The 23934-nt window shown below is 34.3% G+C and overlaps 1 protein-coding gene across 3 annotated transcripts in view; it reads right to left on the bottom strand.

The window, feature by feature from the left end:
• The window catches only part of PHIP (PHIP subunit of CUL4-Ring ligase complex), a 146714-nt gene that overhangs the window by 19411 nt on the left and 103369 nt on the right, over positions 1-23934 (bottom strand). For all 3 annotated transcript variants that reach the window (XM_080666553.1, XM_080666554.1, XM_080666555.1), the window contains 10 exons: positions 23431-23662; positions 18112-18231; positions 15470-15577; positions 14762-14886; positions 14549-14631; positions 9067-9178; positions 8566-8627; positions 5250-5405; positions 3863-3983; positions 1110-1235 (listed from right to left, as the gene is read on the bottom strand). In XM_080666553.1, coding sequence (XP_080522679.1) covers positions 1110-1235; positions 3863-3983; positions 5250-5405; positions 8566-8627; positions 9067-9178; positions 14549-14631; positions 14762-14886; positions 15470-15577; positions 18112-18231; positions 23431-23662 — 1245 coding nt within the window. The remainder of the gene's footprint in view (positions 1-1109; positions 1236-3862; positions 3984-5249; positions 5406-8565; positions 8628-9066; positions 9179-14548; positions 14632-14761; positions 14887-15469; positions 15578-18111; positions 18232-23430; positions 23663-23934) is intronic.

Genomic DNA, 23934 nt, shown 5'->3' with positions numbered 1-23934 from the left:
AATGTAACCAAGTTAAACAGTCCTCTGAGGATAGTTAATTCTTGATTACCAATTTTACTGAAAAGCAAGGCACTGCAACAATAACCCCTAAACCACTTGCAAGTCAACAGATTTCTTTAGGGAATAAGGTAGAGGAAGGGCATAAAGTTTATCTTACTAATTTTCTCTACTGTTTTCTTATATTGAAATTACCTACATTCCTTAGCAAACAAATAAACAACTAATACCAGGAAAAGGGAGCCTCTGATTATGATGGGTAAAGAGAATAGCTTGAGATGTTAAAGAAAAAAAAAAAAAAAGCCTTGATGATCCCTTCATGTAAAAATAAAAGCTGATAGCAGCTGAATATTTAAATTAGAAAATACATTGTCTCCTCTTAACAAGAAATATTATCCAATATAAATAACCATAATACAAACCCAAAGCAGTATCTTATACAAAACATCCTCTGGCTTTAATTTAGAAGGCTCAATTCATTCTATGGTTACATAAATCCCTAAGACAAGTAAATAAAAGTGCTGCTGCCTTAAAAGTGAGTGTTACCACTCGTGGTATAAAATCAATGAATGAGGAAGTAAAGTAGGTTTTAAAGAAGAATCATCTAAAAAGTTAAATTTAGTTTCCTGCTAGACTCTTTAAATACTTGTTTGTAAACTTGACAGGGTACTATAATATTAAGATTAAAAGTTCTCAAATCAAATGGCAGACATTCATTGACTGTGAAGTTAACCTCTAAAAGACTCAGTTTCCTTAACTATAAATTCCAGATAATGATCTCTCCCACATTTAAGATTATTTTGGCTACAAGAATTATTTTAGGTTAAACATTACATGTTCAATAAATAGTTATTATTATTGTCCAACAGCTAGATTTAAAAAAGGATACGTTTGTTTGTTAACTGTATAACACAATTTTTATGAATTCGTAAATACTAGCTAATGAACTAAATGTTTAAGTGTTACTTTAGACACAGACATTTGTTCTCTGCGTTGAGTGGAACCATGGGTATAGCACAGCATTGATAGTATTCATATAAGACAGATTGTATTTGACAATATTGCTATTAATTATTACAGTAATTATAATTATGTGTGGAAAAATAACTCACTTTATAAAATGCAGAAGAAGATCAGTCACAAACTTAGCAGCTTTTACAATAGGGCTTCCAGGTTCATTAAATGTTCGAGTGTTATGCTCTATATATCGAACTTCCCACATTAGGGAAGAAACCCGCCTTTAAACAAAATACAGAAGGATTAACCTCATTATATTTAGAAAATTAGCCACAAAATTTTAAACCAAGACATTGAAACTTTTCAAATTGCAGTCTTAAATCAGGTACAAAACTCACAACTTAAAAAGTTATTTTCAAAGTATTATCACTTCTTTGTGTAAGGGAAAAAAGTGTAGTAACATTATGTATTTGCAGAGAATATTTCTGATTAGACACACTATGTCTAATCCACAATGTTCCTTCTTTTAGGGAGAAAGACTGTCTATAGGGAGAGTAGCAAAAGAGAACTGGAGTTTTATGTTTAGCTTATTACTGTCATATATGGTGTCATTTCTTATAATAAGCATATCTGACATTTATGTGAAAAGAAAACAATTTTCATCTAATTATATTACTGGTAATTAAATGACATGTAAAAAAGAAAAGCTAACTGATAGCCTGCTTATGTAATATAAAAATATAAAAACACAGTAACCGTGTTAGAGCTTATCAAAAAAAGTAAGTTTATGAAAATTATTTTTAACATTGAATTGACAACACTAAAATAAATTTTGGTGTTTTATTATTTTATTTCTTAAAGAAAGAAAAACCAAAGATGACTTCTAGAATATTATCCAATATGTGGAAATACTAAGATAATCTTACTGAAGTGTGAACAAAAATATAATTATATGGAATTTAAAACATTTATAATTGTGGATACAGTAATACTTCTGTGGATTTAAAATACCATTCACAAGGCTAATTCTAATAATAAAAATCACAGGTATCTTCAGAAAACCCTATAGAAAACTGTGCATAAAATAAGGTATTAGATTAATACCAGCAGGGCAAATTGACAGTAGTTTAACAAAAGACTAAAAGAAATATTGAAGAGGAAAATCATAAACTGTAAGAAGTCTGAAGCCAATAAGTAAAGAAGCAAAAAAGCTTAAAACAGTGAAATTGCACTTACAAACATAATTTGGGTCTATAATCATATCAGAAAAACAGGTAGTTTCAAATTTATGTAAGGATTGTATCCCAAAAGATGTGTTCAAACTTGATTATTACAAAGCCAGGCTAATGCCAGAAATTCTATTTAAGCTATAATGTACTTGATATGTATACCTTAGCAATTTATAATGAGCAGTATTTCTACGAGAAAGTATATTTATAACAACAGTGGGAGATGCTGTAAGTTTATCTTTCTAGCTGAAATCCAAAAACCCTTGTCTAAGAACAATTCTTTCCCTGTTACCCTCCATATCTTGTTCCATCTCTGAAGTACTAGATATAAGTCCTAAGACTTAGCATTTTAGGGGGACTAGGAGAAATAAGGCTATAGTTAAGAATTTCTTCTCCATTTATTCTCTTAAACTTCTGATATGTGGAGTTAAAAATTTAAAGAGATGTGCTATAAGGGTAAGATAGCTGGGAGGCACATTATCATTTTCTATGCTTTTGATAAATATCAATGACACAACCGAAGAAACATCTAATAAGATCAGAAAAATCTTCAGAACCTGAAATCTAATGTCTTAATTTTCTTTATTCCAGTGGTTCTTAATCAGGAGTGATTCTGCCTCCCTGTTCCCCTCTCCCTCCCCCATGGGCCATTGGCAATGTCTGGAGACATTTTTAGTTTTACAACTAGGGGCTGCTATTGGCACTTAAAGGATAGGGGACAGCCCCAAATGCCAGTAATGTTTTTATTGAGAAAATCGACTTTTGTCAGAAAGGAATAACAAATGGCATTTTCAGTGCCAGTTAAACAAAGTACCAAATAAGACTTATTTTTTAAGTAATAAAAAGAATGAAAAGCACTAATTTTATGTAGAAAAATATGAATAAAAACTTTTCTAAGTTAAATAAATAAAAATGTAAAGAACTAAAGTAATAAAAAGCTGGTCACAAAGAGAAAATTTTAATGCAGTATAATCTGAATTAAAATGTTGTTGGCCTGTCTAGCAAGTCATATAAGAAAAATGAAAACAAATATGATTTCATTATGTCAAAACTATAGACTTAAACTCACTTTTTGACAAGATATTTTAGGTAATAAACCTACAATGCCTGAGATTAGAACTCAGTATTTATTGAAATTATTAACAGGAAGGTGATGATGCAAATTAATTCAAATTATGTCTTTAAAAAAAAACCTCTAGTTATATTTTAAACTAACCTATAACTACAAAAAATGAAAATTCAGGACAAGTATTAATAAGCTGAAGAGAAGCAAAATAAAAAAAAGACAAATTTTTATATTATTCTATGAAAAATCAATTAACGAACAAACATTTCAATGCAATATCTTGGGGAAAATGAAACACTTCGGCTTGCTTTATAAAATACAATATAAAGACAGTGAGCAGAAACTCATATTAGCAACTAGGAAAAACTGTACCTAGAAATTGTATGCTTAGTGTCTATAAGACCACCAGCAGCAACATAGCTGGGAACTTTTCAGAAATGTAGAATCTCAGGTCCTACTCTAAACCTAGGGAACCAGATTCTGCATTTTAACAAAATCCCAGTTGATTTTTATGTACATTAATGTTTGAGAAACAGTGTTATAGAAGATCAGTAAATGGAGAAAAGAATCATTTAGCTTTCCTTTGGTAGTAGCTACAGCAAACAGTTCTAACCTGTAAAACCTGTTTTCCAGTCTTTGTTTAATTGTACTTAAATCTGTTGGATATGCCACTACAGTGCAATACATGGGATAGGCTTGCAGATCCACAGGAGCCACAAATGCTGAAGCAATATCTAAAATAAATAAGACAAATAAGTTTATAAATTTATATTTGTATTGCTTAAAATACTTCATGGACAATTCTGCATGAATTAAGACTTAAGGTCTGATCCACATAACATTAGTCTGCTACTCTCTTCATAGAAAATACATAATTTAGCAACCCTATGAGTCCCATTTTTTATTATGTAGACAATTACACTGCAAAATTCTAGAGATATTTGTTATTCATAGGTTGCTTAGAAAAGATGACTTATAATATATATGTGATCTACTAAGGACACACACATTTCTCTAATTAAAACCTGGCCATTCCTGATTCTATGTTCTTGACATTCTACCAGCAACACTATAATATATAATAATACATGCATTCAAACGTTGTAACCTTTGATTTTCTCAAAACGTATCACCTTAACTAATCTTTACAACATAGTGCTGTGAAATATTAGGCAAGCAGAGAAGAGGAAAAAGATCCAGAAGTCTTTGGCTCAAAGTCACTGACTCAATGGCACACAGTAAACTGATAAAATCTGGGCATACAACACTAATTAGCAGCTTCATTTTTTTTGCTCATGCATACACAGTATGACATCAGAGCCTAAAATACTACTAAAATTACTTAAGATAGTAATATTAAGTAATTTTGAGACAATTTTTATGAAGTGTTGCCATTTTATAAAATACTTCAGATGAAAATATTATCCAATGTGTCTCCAGTGTCTTTAGCTCTTCTTATTCATGTTAATTTCTCCTTAGACTCTGAAACTGATTCTGTACTGAAAGTGGAGGTTGCTACAAAGCACCATACTAGTTTAGAGTTACTCCAGATAACTTGTGGTCATTGTTTTTATTTTATGAGGCAAAGCAATTAATATGACCTTCTCCCATCCCCTTACAAATATTCTCTTATGTATATGCATTGTAAAGTTAAGGGAAAAACTAGTATAACTATCCAAATAATTATAATTCAGCTTTCAGCCATTCTCTCCCAATTTACATCATGTCAGCCTGAATATGTCAAGGGTTTTCAAATTGGGTTCTGGAGGAACCAGACTCTTCAGAAATACCCCTAGCATTTCTGGGGGTCCTCACTCTAAATTCAGCTAGAGCAATCCCATTTATAACTGTTTTTAGATATCTGAGTCCTGTGTAAGATCTCATTTTTTGAACTTCCACTTGCAAGTAGTTCTGAAAACTACTGACTTAATATTATAAAAGACTATTCTGTTTGCTTTCTGCCAGTTTTTCTACATTGATGTGCTACTATTATCATTTACCTAGTGTCATCAATTGATTTATTCCTGCAACAATTCTTTCACATTCTTCATCCCTGGGATTGGAACCCCATTCTCCATCAAGAGGTTTATAGATCAATGATCTGCATTCGACATCAGTTAAAGGAACACTGGTACCTAGTTCTTCAGGAAATACAGCTAAAATACACAAAAAGAAATACAAATTTAGTGAAAATATGTGGTAATCTCATAACATTTAGGTTATCTTTAAAAAGAATTGGTATTGTCATAAAACTAAAGTCAATTTTTATAACAATCTGGTAAGTATATTTTTTATTTTCATTAAAGTATGTTCCAAGAGTCAATAAAATTTAAATAAGTTTTTAAAGTATATTTTTATTGATTTCAGAGAGGAAGGGAAAGGGAGAAATATCAATTATGAGAGAGAATCACTGATAGACTGCTTCCTGTACACCCCCTACTGGGGATCGAGCCCACAACCTGGGCATATGCCCTTGACTAGAATCGAACCCGGGACCCTTTAATCCGCAGGCCAATGCTCTATCCACTGAGCCAAACCAGCTAGTGCGTAAATAATTTTTAAAATGTTGTAATTACTTCTCCAAATTTTTACCCCACAATTTGCTTTATCATCATTTACAGGTGAAGTAGAAAGTATTTCTATAAAATGAGGCTAATTTAAAAAGTATCAATTATTTCATAATATAATCTCCATATTTATTTTGATAAAACATACACAAGGCAAAACTGAACTTAAGTGGTATTTTCTGGAATACTTCAAATAAAACTTACAATTTCAAAAATGTAGGAACAGAGAAAATTATGAATACTGATGGCTAATTCTTATGCTTATTGCTCTTAAATGATGGTTTCTTTAATGAATGAACAAATCTTTAATAGAATCTTCAACTGAATCTTTAAGAGAACTATTAGGGTTCTATGATGACCTACGTCTATAAATTGCCCAAGTAAATTTTTCTTTGAACTAGACCTAAATAAGAGAAATTTGTATACAAATTTTTCCTCCTCACAAAATGCAATTAAACTCTAGGTGCATATGTATGTGTATCCAAATAGATAAAAAACAACAAAAATCCACCCCTCCACATCTCGATATACAAAGAGGTAATATGTTAATTGGTCCTAATGGTGTCCCAGTCACAACCAGTAAACAGGCTGCGCGAACACAGGAGTTGGTGGGTGGGGACGGGGGCGGGGACTTCTGCCCAGTGCTAATGTCATGCTGCCTTGGAGGCAGAAGCTGCTCCCGATGCAGGCATGTGCAGGCAGGAGCTGGTGAGTGGGGACACAGACGGCGGGCCTGGCCCGAGCCACCGTGGTGTGGCTTGAGCAGGCCTGGAGTGGACACAGACAGGGCGGCGTGCCTGAGCCACTACAGCGTGGCTGGAGCAGACTCAAGGGGACACAGACATTTTTTTCTTGGTGAAGGGACCTGGAGTCTGTGTTCATAAAAACACCTTGGGGGCTATAGCAGCCGGTAGTGGCAGCAGCAGTGGGGTGATGGGGTGGCGCCTTCCCCTAATCAGCCTGGTCACCTCCCGCAGAGGGAGGCTAGACTGCGGCTTAAGTCCACTCCCCCCGGGGAGCAGGCCTAAGCTGTCAGTAGGACATCTCCTGAGGACTCCCAGACTATGAGAGGGGGCAGGCTGGGCTGAGGGACCCTCCTGCTTCCAGTGCACAAATTTTGTGCACTGGGCCCCTAGTACAGATATATTTAGGTAGGAAACAAATAATACTTAATGGCACCAATTTATTTCAATAAATACCCGAGGCATTACAACACTAATTAGCAGCTTCATTTCTTTCATATTCATAATAGTGCAATGTGACTTCAAACTTTCATGAAGGAGAACAATAAAAACAGAATATAAGCCATGTAACATGGTTACAAGTTGATTAAGATATTTTAAACAGATGTAGCCTAGCAATGAGATGAAAATACACTTCTGGTATTAAATTTTTAAAGTAATAATTTCTAAAAAAAACTAGTCTTGGACATTATTAGCATGATTTTCTCATTTCTAAGGTTTATCAAATGGGTTTACTTTCTCTAAGTTATCTTTTTTCTCTGACTTCTTAGAATACATTAACTAGTGAATATTCATAAATGATTATTTCTACTATTTCACGTCATATTTTTTCCTGTTTAAAAAAATCTTTCCTCTTATCTGATAATAAAAGTAATATTTTTAAAAAATTGAATATAGAATAATGTAAAACATAATTTATGGAAGTCCTCATATTCTTGCCCTTTATAAATAATCCATATTAATAATCTGGAATATATTTTATGCATATACAGTATAATGTGTGCTTTTTTCTTAAATTGAAACAAAGATAGGTAATGAGGTAGAATGAAAATACAATCTCAAGTATTTAGCCACACTGGCCTTTTCTCAGTTCCAGAAAGATGTCATACTAACTGCCTAAGGCTAACTCCCAAATTCCAAGGCTCTGTGTGTCAGGCTATATATAAGGGGCAGTTATTATATTATTATTAATTGTAATTACCTACTCAATGAGCCCTTACATGTGTCAGGTTCTATAAGTATATTAGACATATGGTGCCTTTTAATTCTCACAGAAGCCCCGTAAGGAAGGTATCTACACTAATAAAATAGAGACATGCAAATTGACTGTCCCTCCGCTATGCCCACCAGCCAATCATGAGCATGCAAATTAACCCAACAAATATGACAGTTAATTTGCATACGGAGGCGTGGAGCGAAGACTGAAGACAGTGTAGAAGGAAGCCAAGCGCCACAGAAGGGAGCAAAGTGGCAGAGAAGGGAGGGAGCGAGGCAGTGGAGACGGGCTTCGCTCCCTTCTCTGCTTCGCTCCAGCCGCAGGAAGCCCTATTCTTACAGGAATCTTCCTGCAACAGGCCTCTGGTTAGTTTACATAATTTCGAAGACTGAATCATAAGAATCTGGTTTTGAGACTTTAAGGAATTTGCCAAGATGTAATAGAAAGAAGATGGTAGAGCCAGGATATGAATCTATGCTATGTCCCATTCAAAAGCCTGAACTTTTTATATTATGTTATATTCTTAAGTATTCTAGAGTTACAAAGATAACCTTTTAGGATTGAATAATAATTTGAAAAACATTTCATATTTAGCTGTAATTAATTAACTTCAATCTTCCCTGTTAGATCATAAATTCCAGTGGGCAAAGATTATGTCTATCTTGTTCACTACTATGCCTTTAAAGTCCAAGTCAATACAACCCTATGCAACAGCTAGTCAGCAAATCAGGTATCTTATTTAAGAAATTAATTCCATAATACACATTTGAAAAGCCTAACATACACTTACCATTATTAGGTATAAGTTCCATATCCCAAGGACTCATCTTTTCTGTATCGCCATTATCCCAGCTTAAAGGGAAAAAAAAAATACTGTTATTAAAAAAACCTAAATACTGTTATGCAATTTTTAAAATAAAATCGTGTCATAAAAATAATTGCTTCAGCGTTTAAAAGAAGTATCTCTGTCACTTTATGGATAGACTAGAGGCCTGGTGCACGGATTCATGCACATTGAAAGGAAATTAATTAGAAGAAATATTTTAGAGGCTGGGAAGGGACCCCGGGAGGGCTCCAGGGTGTGTCTGGCCCATCTCACCCAGTCCGGATCGGCCAGACCCCAGCAGCAAGCTAACCTACTGGTTGGAGCGTCTGCCTCTGGTGGTCAGTGCATGCCATAGCGACTGGTTGAACGGTCAGACACTTAGCATATTAGGCTTTTATATAGATAGATGGAGAAAACATTCAAAGCAACTCAGGCTGCACTAAAATACAACAAATACTTCCTTACCAAACATTATAGCACTGAAACAAACTATCAGGGTACTCATGTTGAAGAGGTTCCTGGCTTTCAATCGTTCCAAACCACCAGGCATCATCTATGACTGATCTGAAACGGTCACCTGGACAAGAATAAAAGCCATCTCATTACTCTGAAATGTAAAACTGCTATTGTTGCTCCTTTATCCTGAGGTATACCCTTGAGATACTTAAACTGCCTGTATGATTTCAGAAGTTATATAAAAAGTGACATACAAACTTCAAAATAAGTAAATAAATCAGCAATACTGGGGAAAAAGTTATTTAATAAGCACACCTGAAGTGTGACTTACCAGTTTCCAGTACCATTTCTTAAATTTTATTAGGTAAGGAGAAATTCACTCTTGCCTCAAGCATTTTTAATAATCTAGCATTTTTAATTCATCAGGAGGACTATGTCAAATTTTTTCATTCAAATAAATGTAGTTTCATAATTTCTGCTCAACAAATATTTATACTCTATCTTTTAATTTCTTATTTTCTGTAGCCAGATTCCTCTAACCAACATTCAAGAGTCCAGCCTCAAAATAACAAAACCAAAAACAGAAATCCAAACTACCTTCCTTTATCTCAATTCCCCCTAGCCATAACACTCATGCATACACTTCCCCTTTCCTATAAAAACCAAATGAAAAAAAAATACAAAAACAACTGATCTTTGTAAAACAGACTCACTCTTTTAAGTATCTTTCCTTCCTTACATAAATGCATTATAGGGAAACTGACCTAATAACTTAACTCCTAAACTTTCCTCTGTGTCACATGAAAACTACAAACCACTCTCTTCCTTTATTGCCACATTTTCCCCTTCCCTGGCTTTCATAGTACTTTAGTACTTAATGACTTTTCTCCTGAAAAGCATAGGTTGAGTTCAAATAACTTACCCATGTGACTTTGAACAAATTAATTAGTATTTGTTTGTTCTCATTTTTTTACCAGTAAGGTAAACAGATGAATTTAAAAATTTAAAAAGATAAAAGAAATTGATTAAAAAAAAAAAAGCTGGGGCCAAGATTACCTGTTAAGTTATACATAGTCTCTGAGAGGGTATACACTGGGATCCAAGTTTAGATTCAAGCATTCTAACAGCCAGTGTCAAAACGGAATTATGAGCTACTATTAGATTTGAGTCTCTAATTGTTCCTCAGATGCATATGAGTGATACTAAGCTTAGTGAGAAGCTACTATATAATTTAATAAACAGCATTCTTTTTCTTTTAGCCTCACCAAGGATATATTTTTTATTTTATTATTTTAGAGAAAGAGAAACATTGGCTGATTGCCTCCCATACGCAACCTGACTGAGATAGAGCCAACAACTTAGGTATGTGCCCTGACAGGGAATCGAGCCCACAACCTTTTTGTTTTTTGTGGGGTTTTTTTTGAGTGTGTGTGTGTGTGTGTGTGTGTGTGTGTATGGGACAATGCTCCAACGGAGCCACCTGACCAAGGGTATTAACCAGCATTCTTGACACCACCACCTTACAGTCAATATAATGATGAGTTTCATATAGGTGTACTGGTTAATAATGGCGGATTTTGTAATCAAAGAAATCACGGTAACTTCAAGAGAAACATCAAAAGTGATTTATTCAAAGTAATGTCCATTGCTAGCTACACATTTCCCCCATCTATCAGGTAATTTGTGGATACTGTCCCAATAGAACTTTTCTTGTTTTGAGGCAAACCATTCAGAGACCCAATTTTCCACTTCTTTATATGTTTTGAAGTACTGCTCAGAAAGTGCGTGTGCCATAGACCGAAACAAGTGATAAACAGAAGGAGCAAGGTCTGGTGAATATAGCGGGTGGGTTAATACTTCCCAGGCAAGATCTTTTAATGTGTCCTTAACTGGTTTTGAAGTGTGTGATAGTGTGTCATGAAGCAAAATTACTTTGCCGTGTCTTCTGACACATTCTGGTCATTTCACAATGAAAGCGTGGTTCAAATTGATTATTTGTTTTCGGTAGTGATCAGTATTAACCGTTTCACCTGGTTTTAGAAGCTCATAATACACCACACCTTCCTGATCCCACCAAACGCAGAGCATTGTCTTCTTTCCAAAGTGATTTGGCCTTGCAGCCGATGTTGATGGTTGACCTGGATCAACCCATGATTTTGTGCATTTGGGATTCTCAAAATAAATCCACTTTTCATCACCAGTCACAATTCAATGCAAAAAAGACTTTTTGTGCCGTTGAAGCAACATTTTACTGATGACTTTTCGGTTTTCCATTTGTCTTTCGTTCAGTTGATGTGGCACCCATACCCATTTTCCTTCCTTTAAAGTCTTTCCCATTGTTTGTAAATCATAGGAAATTGTTTGCTGAGCAACGTTTAATCTCTCTGCAAGTTGTTTTTGAGTTTGATACGCATCTTCATCCAATAATGCTTGTAATTGGTGGTCTTCAAACTTTTTTCGGTTGACCTGGACGTTCTTTGTCTTTCACATCAAAATCATCAATTTTAAAGCGCTTAAACCAGCGTACACAAGTATCTGGAGATGGAGCATGTTCATCATAAGCTTCCCAAGTACACAATAACTTTTTCTTCAAAATAATGAATTAAAACTTCCCAAAAATGCTCTTTTTGGCACGAAATTCGACATTTTTAAGCGTAAAAATATCTATGATGTTAACACCTTCAGAAAATTTGACATATGCAGTTTTGAAGCTTGCTGTCAGTACACCAAAACAGCATACATATCAAATCGCATATATATCAACATATGTGTAACTCCATCTATTGAAAAAAATCCGCATTATTAACTGGTACACCTAGTAACTATTTCTTACGATCCTACATAGACTGATGACATTATTCTAAAGAGAAAGAACTGAACAATGTATGCCTAACACCCAAATGAACGATACAGTACAATGATAACAATAAAGTTAAACAAAAAATAGAGTCCACTATTCAAAGTAAGCATTCAACATTTCTGAAGAAGGCTAGAGTAATTACTATTAATATAATTTTAAATAGCAGTTGTTATACAGATACATATACAGTATAGCCCTGTCCCCTCAACATGCAGTTTTATTTTCCACAATTTCAGTTACCTGTGGTCAATAACAGCCTGAAAATATTTAAGTAGAAAATTCCAAAAATAAACTATCTTTAAGTTTTAAATTGTGCACCATTCTGAGTAGCAAGATGCAATCTTATGACATCCCACACCTTCATTCCTGGGACATAGTCATCCCTTCGTCCACCATATCCACACTATATAAGCTACCCATTCATTATTGAGGGGGGGGAGGGCGGCGGCGGAGGAGAGAGGACACATTCGCTTTTATTACAATATATTGTTATATTCTATTTTATTATTTATTGTTATTAATCTCTTACTGTGCCTAATTTATAAATTTAACTTTATTACAGTATGTATGCATAGAAAAAAAAACTATATATAAAGTTCTATACTATCTGCAGCCTTAGGTATCCACTGGGAGCCTTGAAACACATATCCATAGACAAGGAATTGGCACTAGTGTATCTTCAGAAATAAAAGACTAAGAAGTACTAACTTTAGAAGAAATATTAATCTATAAATTTGGCGGTGGTGGTGGTAAGGGCTGTAAGATCCAAATGAGAAAATTCTGATGTACGTCCATTTGAAATATCTCTTTGATTTCTCCAATGCTTGCCATATTTGTTTGCTTAGTTTGTTATCAGCTCATTTCTGATATATTTGTGGACACGAATATTTGTTCTGCAATTAATTGGCAGATGCATGCTCTTAAAAAAAGAAAATGTACCATATATCAAGCAATACATGCAAATAATTTTTTAAAGTCAAATGTACAAAATTATAACCAAAACCAAGAAAACTTATAACTCTTACTTCTTGAGATTTACTTACAAATTTCTAAATAATGAATATAGAATTATTTCTTCATTCATCAATTTTAGACATTAAGTACTGACCTCTTTCCATAATACTGTATATAAAAGGTGTATGTATTTTATTTAATCCATATTGTTTTTATCATGACTATGTAAATATTGTTTGCTCCTAAGCCAAGTTGCATACACTTACTTTCTTGTATGTTGTTTAATTGTTTCATTTTTTTTTTAAATATATTTTATTGATTTTTTACAGAGAGGAAGGGAGAGGGATAGAGAGTTAGAAACATCGATGAGAGAGAAACATCGATCAGCTGCCTCCTACACGCCCCCTACTGGGGATGTGCCCGCAACCAAGGTACATGCCCTTGACCGGAATCGAACCTGGGACCCTTCAGTCCGCAGGCCAGCGCTCTATCCACTGAGCCAGACCGGTTAGGGCTAATTGTTTCATTTTTTAAATGGTTAGTTTTCTCTGCACTTATGATTGTCTTCCCACATTCTCTAACAGCTCAAACTAAAAAACACTCTTCAATATAATTTCAAACATATTAGATAATTTATCAGTTCCATTTTGCTCCCCTGAAGACTGCATTCTTCGAAGACAATATCTTCTAATCTGGTTGTTTTATAGGCTTGCTAGACAGATGCTATCCTTAGACTTCTGTTGACTATTACTTGGGAATTCCTTTCTGCTCTTTCCTATTCTGAAAAATTTCCTGTTTCCTGTGGGAGGGGGATTCCATATCTTTCTCTATCTTGGTTTACTCCCTTATTTTATGGAATACACCTTTCAAAACTTCCAGAGAAATGATGTATGATAATTTTTTTGGGTAACTCCCATGACCGTAATTTTGGTAACTTGCATTTTCCTAATTTTTCCTTTTAGAGAACACATATAAATTTCTAAGTCCACCAAGCCCAGACAAAAAAGACAAATCATGGCAATGGCATGGAGGAGAGATGGACTGATGTATCAATTAATGTGCCTTTTCAAACCACATTATGCTATCTATATATGCACTACATCTCACTCCAAGATGACAAAGAGTGGCCTGTATGAAATTTTTAAAAGAAGCATTTTAATGAACAGTACATCCATTTGTACATAAATTAATGCATCTTAAATGCCAAGAAACTTTTAAGGATTTTAAAATTTCTTTGAGTCTTGATAACAGTATTAATTTTGAAGGATTACATGACAGTTAAACAAAAAATATCAGTTTAGCTTTAATCCCAGTCTAAATTATTATTAAACATATGAACCCTGAAGACATCTTTTGCTTCAATTTTGAATTGTTATTAATATTTCTGAATAAAAATTTAAGTTAACATACAAAACAGCTAAAGAATAGCTATAAAGAATCTTATAAGAGTTAACAAATTTAAGAGGAAAAAATGCTTAGAATTTCAGCATCAACTAAATTAAAAGCATTTCATTCATAAAAAAATACTTAAAAGTACTTGACATAATATTGTACTTGCTATTAATAGTCCCAGAAATGACAAGACGATTTCTCTCGTTATCTTTTCCTAAATAATGAAAAATATTAAATGATTTATTAGATTAAAAACAAACATCTATGGTTTCTAAAATTACCTACCTATATTCCACCGCCTATATTTGGCATCATCAAATTGTTGTCTCAAGACTAGAAAATCTATAACGTCAGGCATATCATGGTATCTAATTACAAAGAGAAACAAACTGATTAGGTCACATACCTAAAAATATCTAAGAGACATTCAAATTTATCTGAATCTTGAAAAATAATCTACAATACTAAGAAACCATTGCCTTTTTCAACAGTTCTTACTTCATGGTAAATGATCCGCCAGTCAGTTTACCAGTATCAGGATCCAGAAAAGCAAGTTTAAGGCAGCAAAGGGTAGGCAAACCCACTTCATACTTTATGCCAACTATTTTCATCAGTTCTTGTTCCTGAGGAAGATACAGGAAATAAGAAACCATCTTCACAAAATAAATTGCTAAACATAATTGAAAAAGCATCTTCATTTAAATCTTGATCTAGGTAATTACTGTGCGTGTATGTATGTATGTGTGTGTATATATATATATAAATTCACATATATATATAAATTCATTGAGGTATATACTTAAGATCTGTGCACTATATAGTATGCAAATTATATTTAAATTTTAAACAGTAAAGAAAATATAGAACGAAACCTTTGAATGAAATAAGTTTTCCAACACTTAGAGGTTTAGAACTAGTAATTTTGAACTACTGCTAAATCTAGAAATACTTAACAAATTTACAAACATGAATTTTTACCTTAAACATTAGTGTTGTCTAATTTTCACTAAAATTATATTTTGTACCCAGTTTATAAACTATGAGAGTATACAAATTTAGTCAATCTTGTGTTTCTTAGAACGTTAAACACCCTCTAACTCCCTAGATTGCTTCAGTTTAAGAAAGGTATCATCATGATACAGTTTCTTATAGTAAAAATATAATTTTCTCCATATTCCAGAAATACATAGTTTGGGGCTATCATACCCGTAGTTCCATTTTATGCCATGGTTGTTTTTTGGGATTGATACTATAAATTTTATTTTTCCGGGCCATTTCAACATATGCTTCATGTCCTTGTCGGAAATAATAAACCTAAAAAGTAAATAAAGTCACAATTTTAAAACTTGAATGTGTTTCCTTTAACCCAATATGCAAGAATTTAATGTCCTTTAAAGTTATTCTAATATTTTATTTCCCCCCTTCTTTTCCTCAAGTTTTTGTTTCTTTTTTTGAACTAAATGCCTATATATATATATATATATATATATATATATATATAAAAGGATAATATGCAACGTATCCCCTTGGGAGTTCGACTGTGAGTTCAATCGCGCCCTATGATGTGCGCTGACCACCAGGGAGCAGCGCAGAACATGACAACCAACCAGCGGTGGCGGCAGGGCGCTGAGGGAGTGAGGGAAGGAGGAGGTGGGCGAACCACACGGTAGCAGTGCACGGATAGTAAGGGAAGGAGGAGGCAGAGAGGCAGGGAACCACGCAGTGGCGGTGTGTAGACAGCGAGGTGAAGAGGACACGGGGAACCTGATCAGCCCTGATTGCCAGCCAGGCCTAGGGACCCTACCTGTGCGTGAATTTTGTGCAACAGGCCTCTAGTCTATATATATAAAAGCCTAAGTGACTGTCCAACTGTTAGACCAATAGCTATGATGTGCAATGACCACCAGGGGGAAGATGCTCATTGCAGGAGCTTCTGAGCTGTGGTGACTTGGCAGCTACAGTTCTTGGGTGACACAACCGGAACCAGAGAGGAGGGAGCCCAATTCTGAGGTGTCACCCGAGAACTGCCCTCTTGCAATCCGGGACCCCTCAGGGGATGTTGGAGAGCTGGTTTTGGCCCGATCCCCACAGGCCAGGCCAAGGGACCCCACCGGTGCACAAATCCATGCACCGAGCCTCTAGTTAATAATAATAATAAATGAACAAAATTCATTGTATATAGTTCAATAATATTTTCAAGTAGCCCGAGGATGGGGTTCATTCGGTGGCTGTGTCAAGTGCTATGATTCACCTGGCTCTTAAGCAGCCAAGTCTGCAGCAGAAATCCTTAATGTGTCATGTAACCTCTGTGCCATGTGTTTTATGTCACTTAATCATACCTAAAGTGTTCAAAATAACATTAATTTTGTTATAGACTAAGTAAGAAGAGTAGTCATTTTTTGGTGTTTTTTTGTTCCACCATTTTATTTTTTGATTCAAAATAAGTTAATCTTGTTGCATAAAAAAGCTATGACTAGGGATCATGATTAGGTTTATTGTTCCCTTACTTTTGCAGCAAGTCGTTTATACATATGCAGAACTTGAAAGTGAAAAATGTATTCTCACATATACTTTATCCTTGTAAAAACAGCAAGGCATCCATTTATCCTCATGCTATAAAGGTCAAATTTAAGTAACTCCTGACTACCATCCTATAGAACTGATACTGGAACACAGTAGTTGGATACCAAAAATTCTTCCCACTAATAAAAAATAATAGAGCTTGTTTAAAAAAAAAAACAACACAAAACCTATTAAAATTTTTAAAAATGTTATTAAGGTCTTAGTAATATTTTCAGACATTCATTATTCTACATACCTTCATTCTATCCATTAATATCATTATTCAGTTGTCTGAACTCTAATATGAAGGAATGAATGGTGCTGAATAATGAGAAATTACCTATTTAAGCACCAACAACTAAAAAGACAACTTGGGACATTTTGATAGCAATTACACACTTTCTGACCATCTTGAAGCAGTATGTTAAATATAATATAATCAATCATTTTCTTGATGTGGCAGGATCTGTTAGGATCTATCATTGTACTAAATTACAACAATGTGATAATGTTCTGTACTCTTCAAAACTTCTTTGGCAAATAGGGTCTCTACATGAATTATTTTAGACTGTTCATTAGTTACTCTTGCAATATAAAGTTTTTGTTTTCCTTCTTTTACTATCAACTGCCACCTGCCACTTTCTATAGCTAATTAGTATGCTTTGCTAAAGAAGCCAGTTTTAATTCCTGATTTCTTATCGTTCATCTACTGCACACCAGATAATCCTATCTCTTAACATTTACGCAAGGAGACATGAATCCCTGAGTGGGAAACTTTGATCTAAGATCATACATTTTTCATTTCATAGTCCAAAGTGTATAGTCAAATGATGGCCAATCATATTTTCTTAAAAATGAAATATTTCTTATGCTAAAATAATAGAACTTTTTAAAGATCTAAGAGACAAATTATGAACATTGTAAGTATTTAAACAAAACTTATGAATTAAATTAAAACAAAAATACTGAAGTCTTAAACAAAAAATTTATTTTAATTTAAAAAAACTGGCAACAAAGGTCTATTATTAAAAATAAATGGTAGTTTTTGAAATGTCATCAAAATTTCCATTTTGACAATTATTTTGATTTACAATATTTACAGAAATCTCAAAAAAGATGATCATTAGCACTTCTCTCCTAACTTCACTTTTTCCAAATATAGCTACAAACATCTAGAATGCAATACTTCAAGAAATTGCAATCTTCTAGAGTTCTGTTTCTAGAGCTATTAAAATGTTTAAAGTAATTTGAAAAAAACAAAGGATGTTTTTAAAAGTTAAATGTACCTCATCACCCATCTGTGGTACAAATGGACATCTTCGGGGAAGAGTATCTGTAATCCATGTTGAAGGCAACCATTCTTCTAATGTCAATCCATTTTCCGTTAGTTCTCCTACCGCCAATCTCTAAGGTTTAGAACATTTAAAGTAATATTATCGTAAAAGCATTCATTTGTAATCTGTGTTTTAAAATAACTATAAAGGTATTTAAATAAATAAAGGAAATCACTGTACAACAATGTATATTCTTTAGGTATTAAAAAGCTATTCTGGAAAGATGGCAGTAGTGGCAGTATAGTATTCAATCTCTCCAAATCACTGCACATACACACAAAAAGAACAACACAAAAAGCTAGATAATCTAAAACCTTCAGACAACATTCACAACAAAACTAAGTGACAAGATATTCCCATAAACATCAAAGTATACGCTCTGTGTAGTCTCCCTTTCTCTCAAAGTTCGATCAGTTTTATAAACTTTGCATGTAGCAAAGCAAAGCATATTTGATGGTTTGTTTCTTGTTTTTTAAATCCTAGTCATAATGTGTTCATAACAACTAAGATATTCTCATATGGGCTAACTCATGTAAGACACAGAAGTCTAATTGTTTCCATGGCTGGGCATTATACTTCTATATAGCCCAAGAATACTCCTCTTCCCTTTTTAAAATTGCCATTTCTCACTCTTGTCTCATAATTAGCTTCTAACAAAAAACAAACAAACAAACAAAAAAAATTTCTTCGGTTTTCCCAAACAAAATGCTGTTAAGCCAGTTACCTTACTTTTAAATTTTTGTGGATAAATATAAAAGTAGACCTCTGAGAAAACTTATTTTCTAAGTGATGAGGAGGACTAGAGTACAACAGGTTAGAAAGGATCACTGAGAAAATATATTTAATATAAAATATGTGATAAGTATAAAACTAGGCCTTTTAAACTTTGCTGCTCACCCCACAAGTGGCCATCATGGTCTGAATGTTGTTACCTTAGACTTAGGAAAAATGGGCTTTGAAACCTAATATTTATAAGCAGAGAAACTTCATGCAATTGATTAAAACTGTTTGGTTCTGTGTTTATATACATAAGAAGATTCTAAATTTTATTCTCGTGTGTTTTTTAAAAAAGAAGATAGTTATTATTGAGTTAATGCAAGTTCACTATAAGAAGCAATGTCATAAAGGGGTATCACAGAACACTATTTGCAACAGGTACTGTTACAGCTGCTACTCAATATCCACTTTCCGCTTCATTAACCACATCTTCCTAGAGAGTAAGGAAGGAAAAAAAGATGGGCATTTACTGCATGTGACATGGGTCCACTGGAGAATTTTAGTCAGAAGAGTGATAGGATCTGACTTCCATTTTAAAAGGATCACTCCAGATGCACCAGAGTAGGGATTTTCAAATTATGGTCCACAGTCCAAGCCCAGTCTGCTATCTACAAATCAAATTTTATTAGAACACAGCCATATTCATTCATGCATTGTCTATGGCTGCTTTCAGGCTACAATGGCAGAATAGCTGGAACTCTACAGATAAAGTTTGTCAATACCTGCTTCACAGAATAGACTCTAAGGGGGAAAGGGAAGAAGTAGAAAGAATGATGGAAGGCTACTCCAATAAATCAAGTGAGAGTTCATGGTAGCTAACACTAGTAACACCAGAAATGGTGAAAACAATTAGATGCTGAACTTATTTAAGAGAAAGAACCACAATAATTCCGATGGACTGGATGTACAATATGAAAGAAAAAGAGGAATTAAGGATAACAGCAAGGTTTTGGACTGAGATGAGGATGACCAAGGGAAAACAGGCTACAGAGGATCACTTAGAAAATAAGTTTTGTATGTGTAAGATTTGCAATGTTAAGTCAGATGACACCTGAACAGTTATTTTATCCACAGGGTTTCTGAGTAGCCATTGTTACTATGTACTGCATCAGAGTTTAGATCCACAAATTTTATCAGTTTTATATATTGAGGTTTAAAGTTCAAGTATATTTTTAAAAAGGTGTCCTTTGACTTAATAAAAAGAAAAACAAGTACAAAAAAAATCGAAAAATTATTAATTCCAGCCTCAGTATGGACTCTCAATTATACTAGACAAGTATTTCTTCCCCTAAGGAAAATTCTATGTTGATTGGGATAGCTAACCACTCTTACATAAAGCCAGATAAATTGGACATTACACAGGAATAATTATATTTATAACTGTAAGACTATGGCATAGCCAAGAATCATTTTGATAATAAATCTTGTTCACCAATAATTCTTAGAACACCTATAATTTTTGGTTAAAGTAGATTTCTGTCACTTAGTATTTAAAACCACTTAGGGAGTAAAATGCACTGAATATGCCTCAAAATTTCTAGCCTAATGATGAGATTTGTTTAAAATTTTGGAAATATGGGTAATTAATTTCTTTTCTATCCATAGAAATTCTTCTAGGCCCAACTCAAATCTTATTTCTTCTGGAAGCCTTATGTAAAACTCTGAAGTAAGATATCCCCATTTGGTTTCTGATTTATTATCTTTAAACATTATCTGGCAACTAAACATATGATATTTCTTCTATTTATACCTTAGGGAATTCAAGCAACTTGTTAGTCACACATTATTTTTAGCGTAAGTATTAATTATGTCTTACGTATCTTTTTATCCACTGTATTGCTTTATAAATAATAAGCACACAATAAAAATTTATTGATCTGGTTTCCAGAGCCCCTTCACCATAAGGGATATATGTCAGATACCATCTGAGATTTCTTTACTTCCTCTTTGGAGAATTCTATTTTCTTATAAGCATTCTATGTAACTGCCTTACTGATTTTCTTGCTTAATTAATTGAAACAGAATTAGTCACATGGAAAATATTTTAATAGAAGCAATAATATCATTGCTTAATGATCTCTTATTTTCCAGCTCTACAACTCTATACATAAAAAGGGAAATGATTACTTGAGGTAATTAGAAGACTACGGAATAAGGACAATTCTACCCACTATTGGGTCTACTAGTAGGCTAGCACCAAACCATGTGAACAAAATCCAAATGAAAGGAAATGACCTATAATATCCTAGACTTACTATATTTTATTTTATTTTTTAAAAAATATTTTTATTGATTTCAGAGAGGAAGGGAGAGGGAGAGAGAAACATCAATGATGAGAGAGAATCGAATGGCTGCCTCCTGCACGCGCCGACACTGGGGATTGAGCCTGCAAATTGGGCATGTGCCCTTGACTGGAATTAAACCCAGGACCCTTCAGTCTGCAGGCTGATGCTCTACCCATTGAACCAAACCAGATACAGTGTAATCTTACTATATTTTAAATCTGTCCCACATAAATTTAGTGGCAGATAGATCCTATTAGAATACTACTGGTATAAGCAAAACAGTGAAATTAAAATATACCAAACAGTAATAACGGATACAAATGCAGCATTGTATGAAGGAGCCCAAGGTATTAGTTTGTAGATGATTATCAATCAAAGGAGACCACAAAGTACATAAGGTGCATCAGAGTTGTCTTGAGCTTAAAAAAAAAGGTGTTAACCTTATTAGTGAGATACATGGCTAAATAAGGTTTCTTTAACCAAACTACCACACAAAATAATGGGTCCATATACATTTATCATCACTGACAAGAGAGAAGATGAAAACTGATCAAAAGCATGGTATTCTCTTTGGTAAATCTTCCCCAGACAAAAGAAAAGGAGATGACAAAAAGAATAGTAGGCAGTGGAATCCAAATTAAAGTAATTCATAACTATAAAGCTGAAACAAATAAGAGCTGAATGGAGACATCCTATATAATAAAAGGCTAATATAATATGCAAATCAACCAAATGGCAAAGTGACCATTTGCAATAATGCACACTGACCACCATGGGGCAGATGCTCACGCAATGCAGGAGCTACCCCCTGGTGATCAGTGTGTTCCCACAGGTGGAGTGCCACTCAGCAAGAAGTCGAATCACGGCTGGCAAGCTCAGCGGTGGTGGAATGAGCCTCTCCCGCCTCTGGGGCAGCGCTAAAGATGTCTGACTGCCATAGGGAGCGGGCCTAAGCTGTCAGTCAGACATCCCCCCGAGGGCTCCTGGACTGCAAGAAGGCACAAGCTGGGCTGAGAACCAACCCCCCACCCACCCAGTGCATGAATTTCATGCACTGGGCCTCTAGTATAAAATAAACCAGGGGTCCTCAAACTTTTTAAACAGGGGGCCAGTTCACTGTCCCTCAGACCATTGGAGGGCTGGACTATAGTTTAAAAAAAAAACTATGAACAAATTCCTATGCGCACTGCGGGCCCAGGACGAGTCGGCTGCTAAGCAGGACAGGCAGCGGCACCCGGCGGGCCAGATAAATGTCCTCGGCGGGCCGCTTGTGGCCCGTGGGCCGTAGTTTGAGGACGCCTACAATAAATATTTAAGACAAATTTAAAGTATTCTTTAAAACTTTCAAAGCTCTCTGGGGATAAAGACCCTAAAAGTGTCCCTAGTACTAAATTCTACAAATGACAGCCCAAGGACCATGTGATTATGGCTCACATACTATATAAACTGGTAAAGGCTTGTTACAGTAGTAGTATCCTACTTTATATTTATATTGGAGGCCCACACCAGTGGGGTACCTCAGCCTGGCCTGTGCCCTCTCGCAATCGGGACCCCTCGGGGAGTGTCAGACTGCCAGTTTTGGCCCTATCACCATAGGCCAGACAAAGTTTGCCATTCTTATTCCAGGTTATGTTCTCCCTATGCTTTCTGTTTATTTTCAGCAATGAAAATAAGGGTGGTTAAAAGGTAATGGCAATTAAAAGACTAATAAACTGTATATTTTGTAGCATTTTTAAAAACATACATAAACAAATAAATCCCACGGGATTGTCAAGAAAAATCTGCTCATGTTATAGACTGAATATTCAATATTTAGAAAATAATTAATTCTACAGGAAACACTCTCATAAGGTAAGCATTTAAACCTGAATAAACAAAATATATTTTGGTATACAGTTAAGTCTTCACTGTTGTGAACAGGTTTTCTGACTTACAAAGTCGAAATGACGTATAATAAAACCAATTTATAAGAGGCTAATTAATATAAACAAGAGTTAAGTTCCTACAGCATCTCATAACATTACATCAAATGGATATTAAATGAAAAATAATTCAATGATCTGCTGTACTCTGTTTTACTACTCTGTACTTCCAAATTTTTTCTATTACTCTTTGCTGGTACACCTCAACAATGTTAATGTTCGTAAACTGCATTTTTAAAATGTGTGCTTTGTTTTCATAGAAAACATTAGTTTATATATAAATTAACCTTTTGTTTTCTTTCTTTGGGATTCTTTTTCTTTGGTGATATTGGTCCATCTTTTTCTTCATGTATTTTTTTCCTTTCCTTTTTAATCTGCTTTTGTTTCTGTTTTTCAGATTCTTCTTCTTCATCTGAACTGCTTTCTGCTTTCTTGGTTTTATGCTTAGGAATTTTCTTTGGTGGCTGCAAATTAATTCCTGCATCTGCTGTCCAGTCAGAATAATCACTGGAGTAGTCACTAGAAAAGAAAAAAAAGTTAGTTAAAACACATACACAGACAAAAGGCATGTTAAGACTGTTTTATAAAAATGAAAAAAAAAAAGGATTATAATTAAGATAAATGACAAAATAGTACATATTAATGAACTAAAAATATTTCCTGGGGAGGATCCAAGATGGCGGCATAGGTCCTCACACAACCATTTCAAAACTACAACTAAAAGACAAAACGTCTATCACCCAGAACCACGGGAAGACTGGCTGAATGGAAGTTCTACAACTAGAAGGAAA

Source organism: Plecotus auritus (assembly GCF_963455305.1).
Source record: "Plecotus auritus genome assembly, chromosome: 4".
NCBI lineage: Eukaryota > Metazoa > Chordata > Mammalia > Chiroptera > Vespertilionidae > Plecotus > Plecotus auritus.
This window is presented reverse-complemented; position numbering and strand designations above follow the sequence as displayed.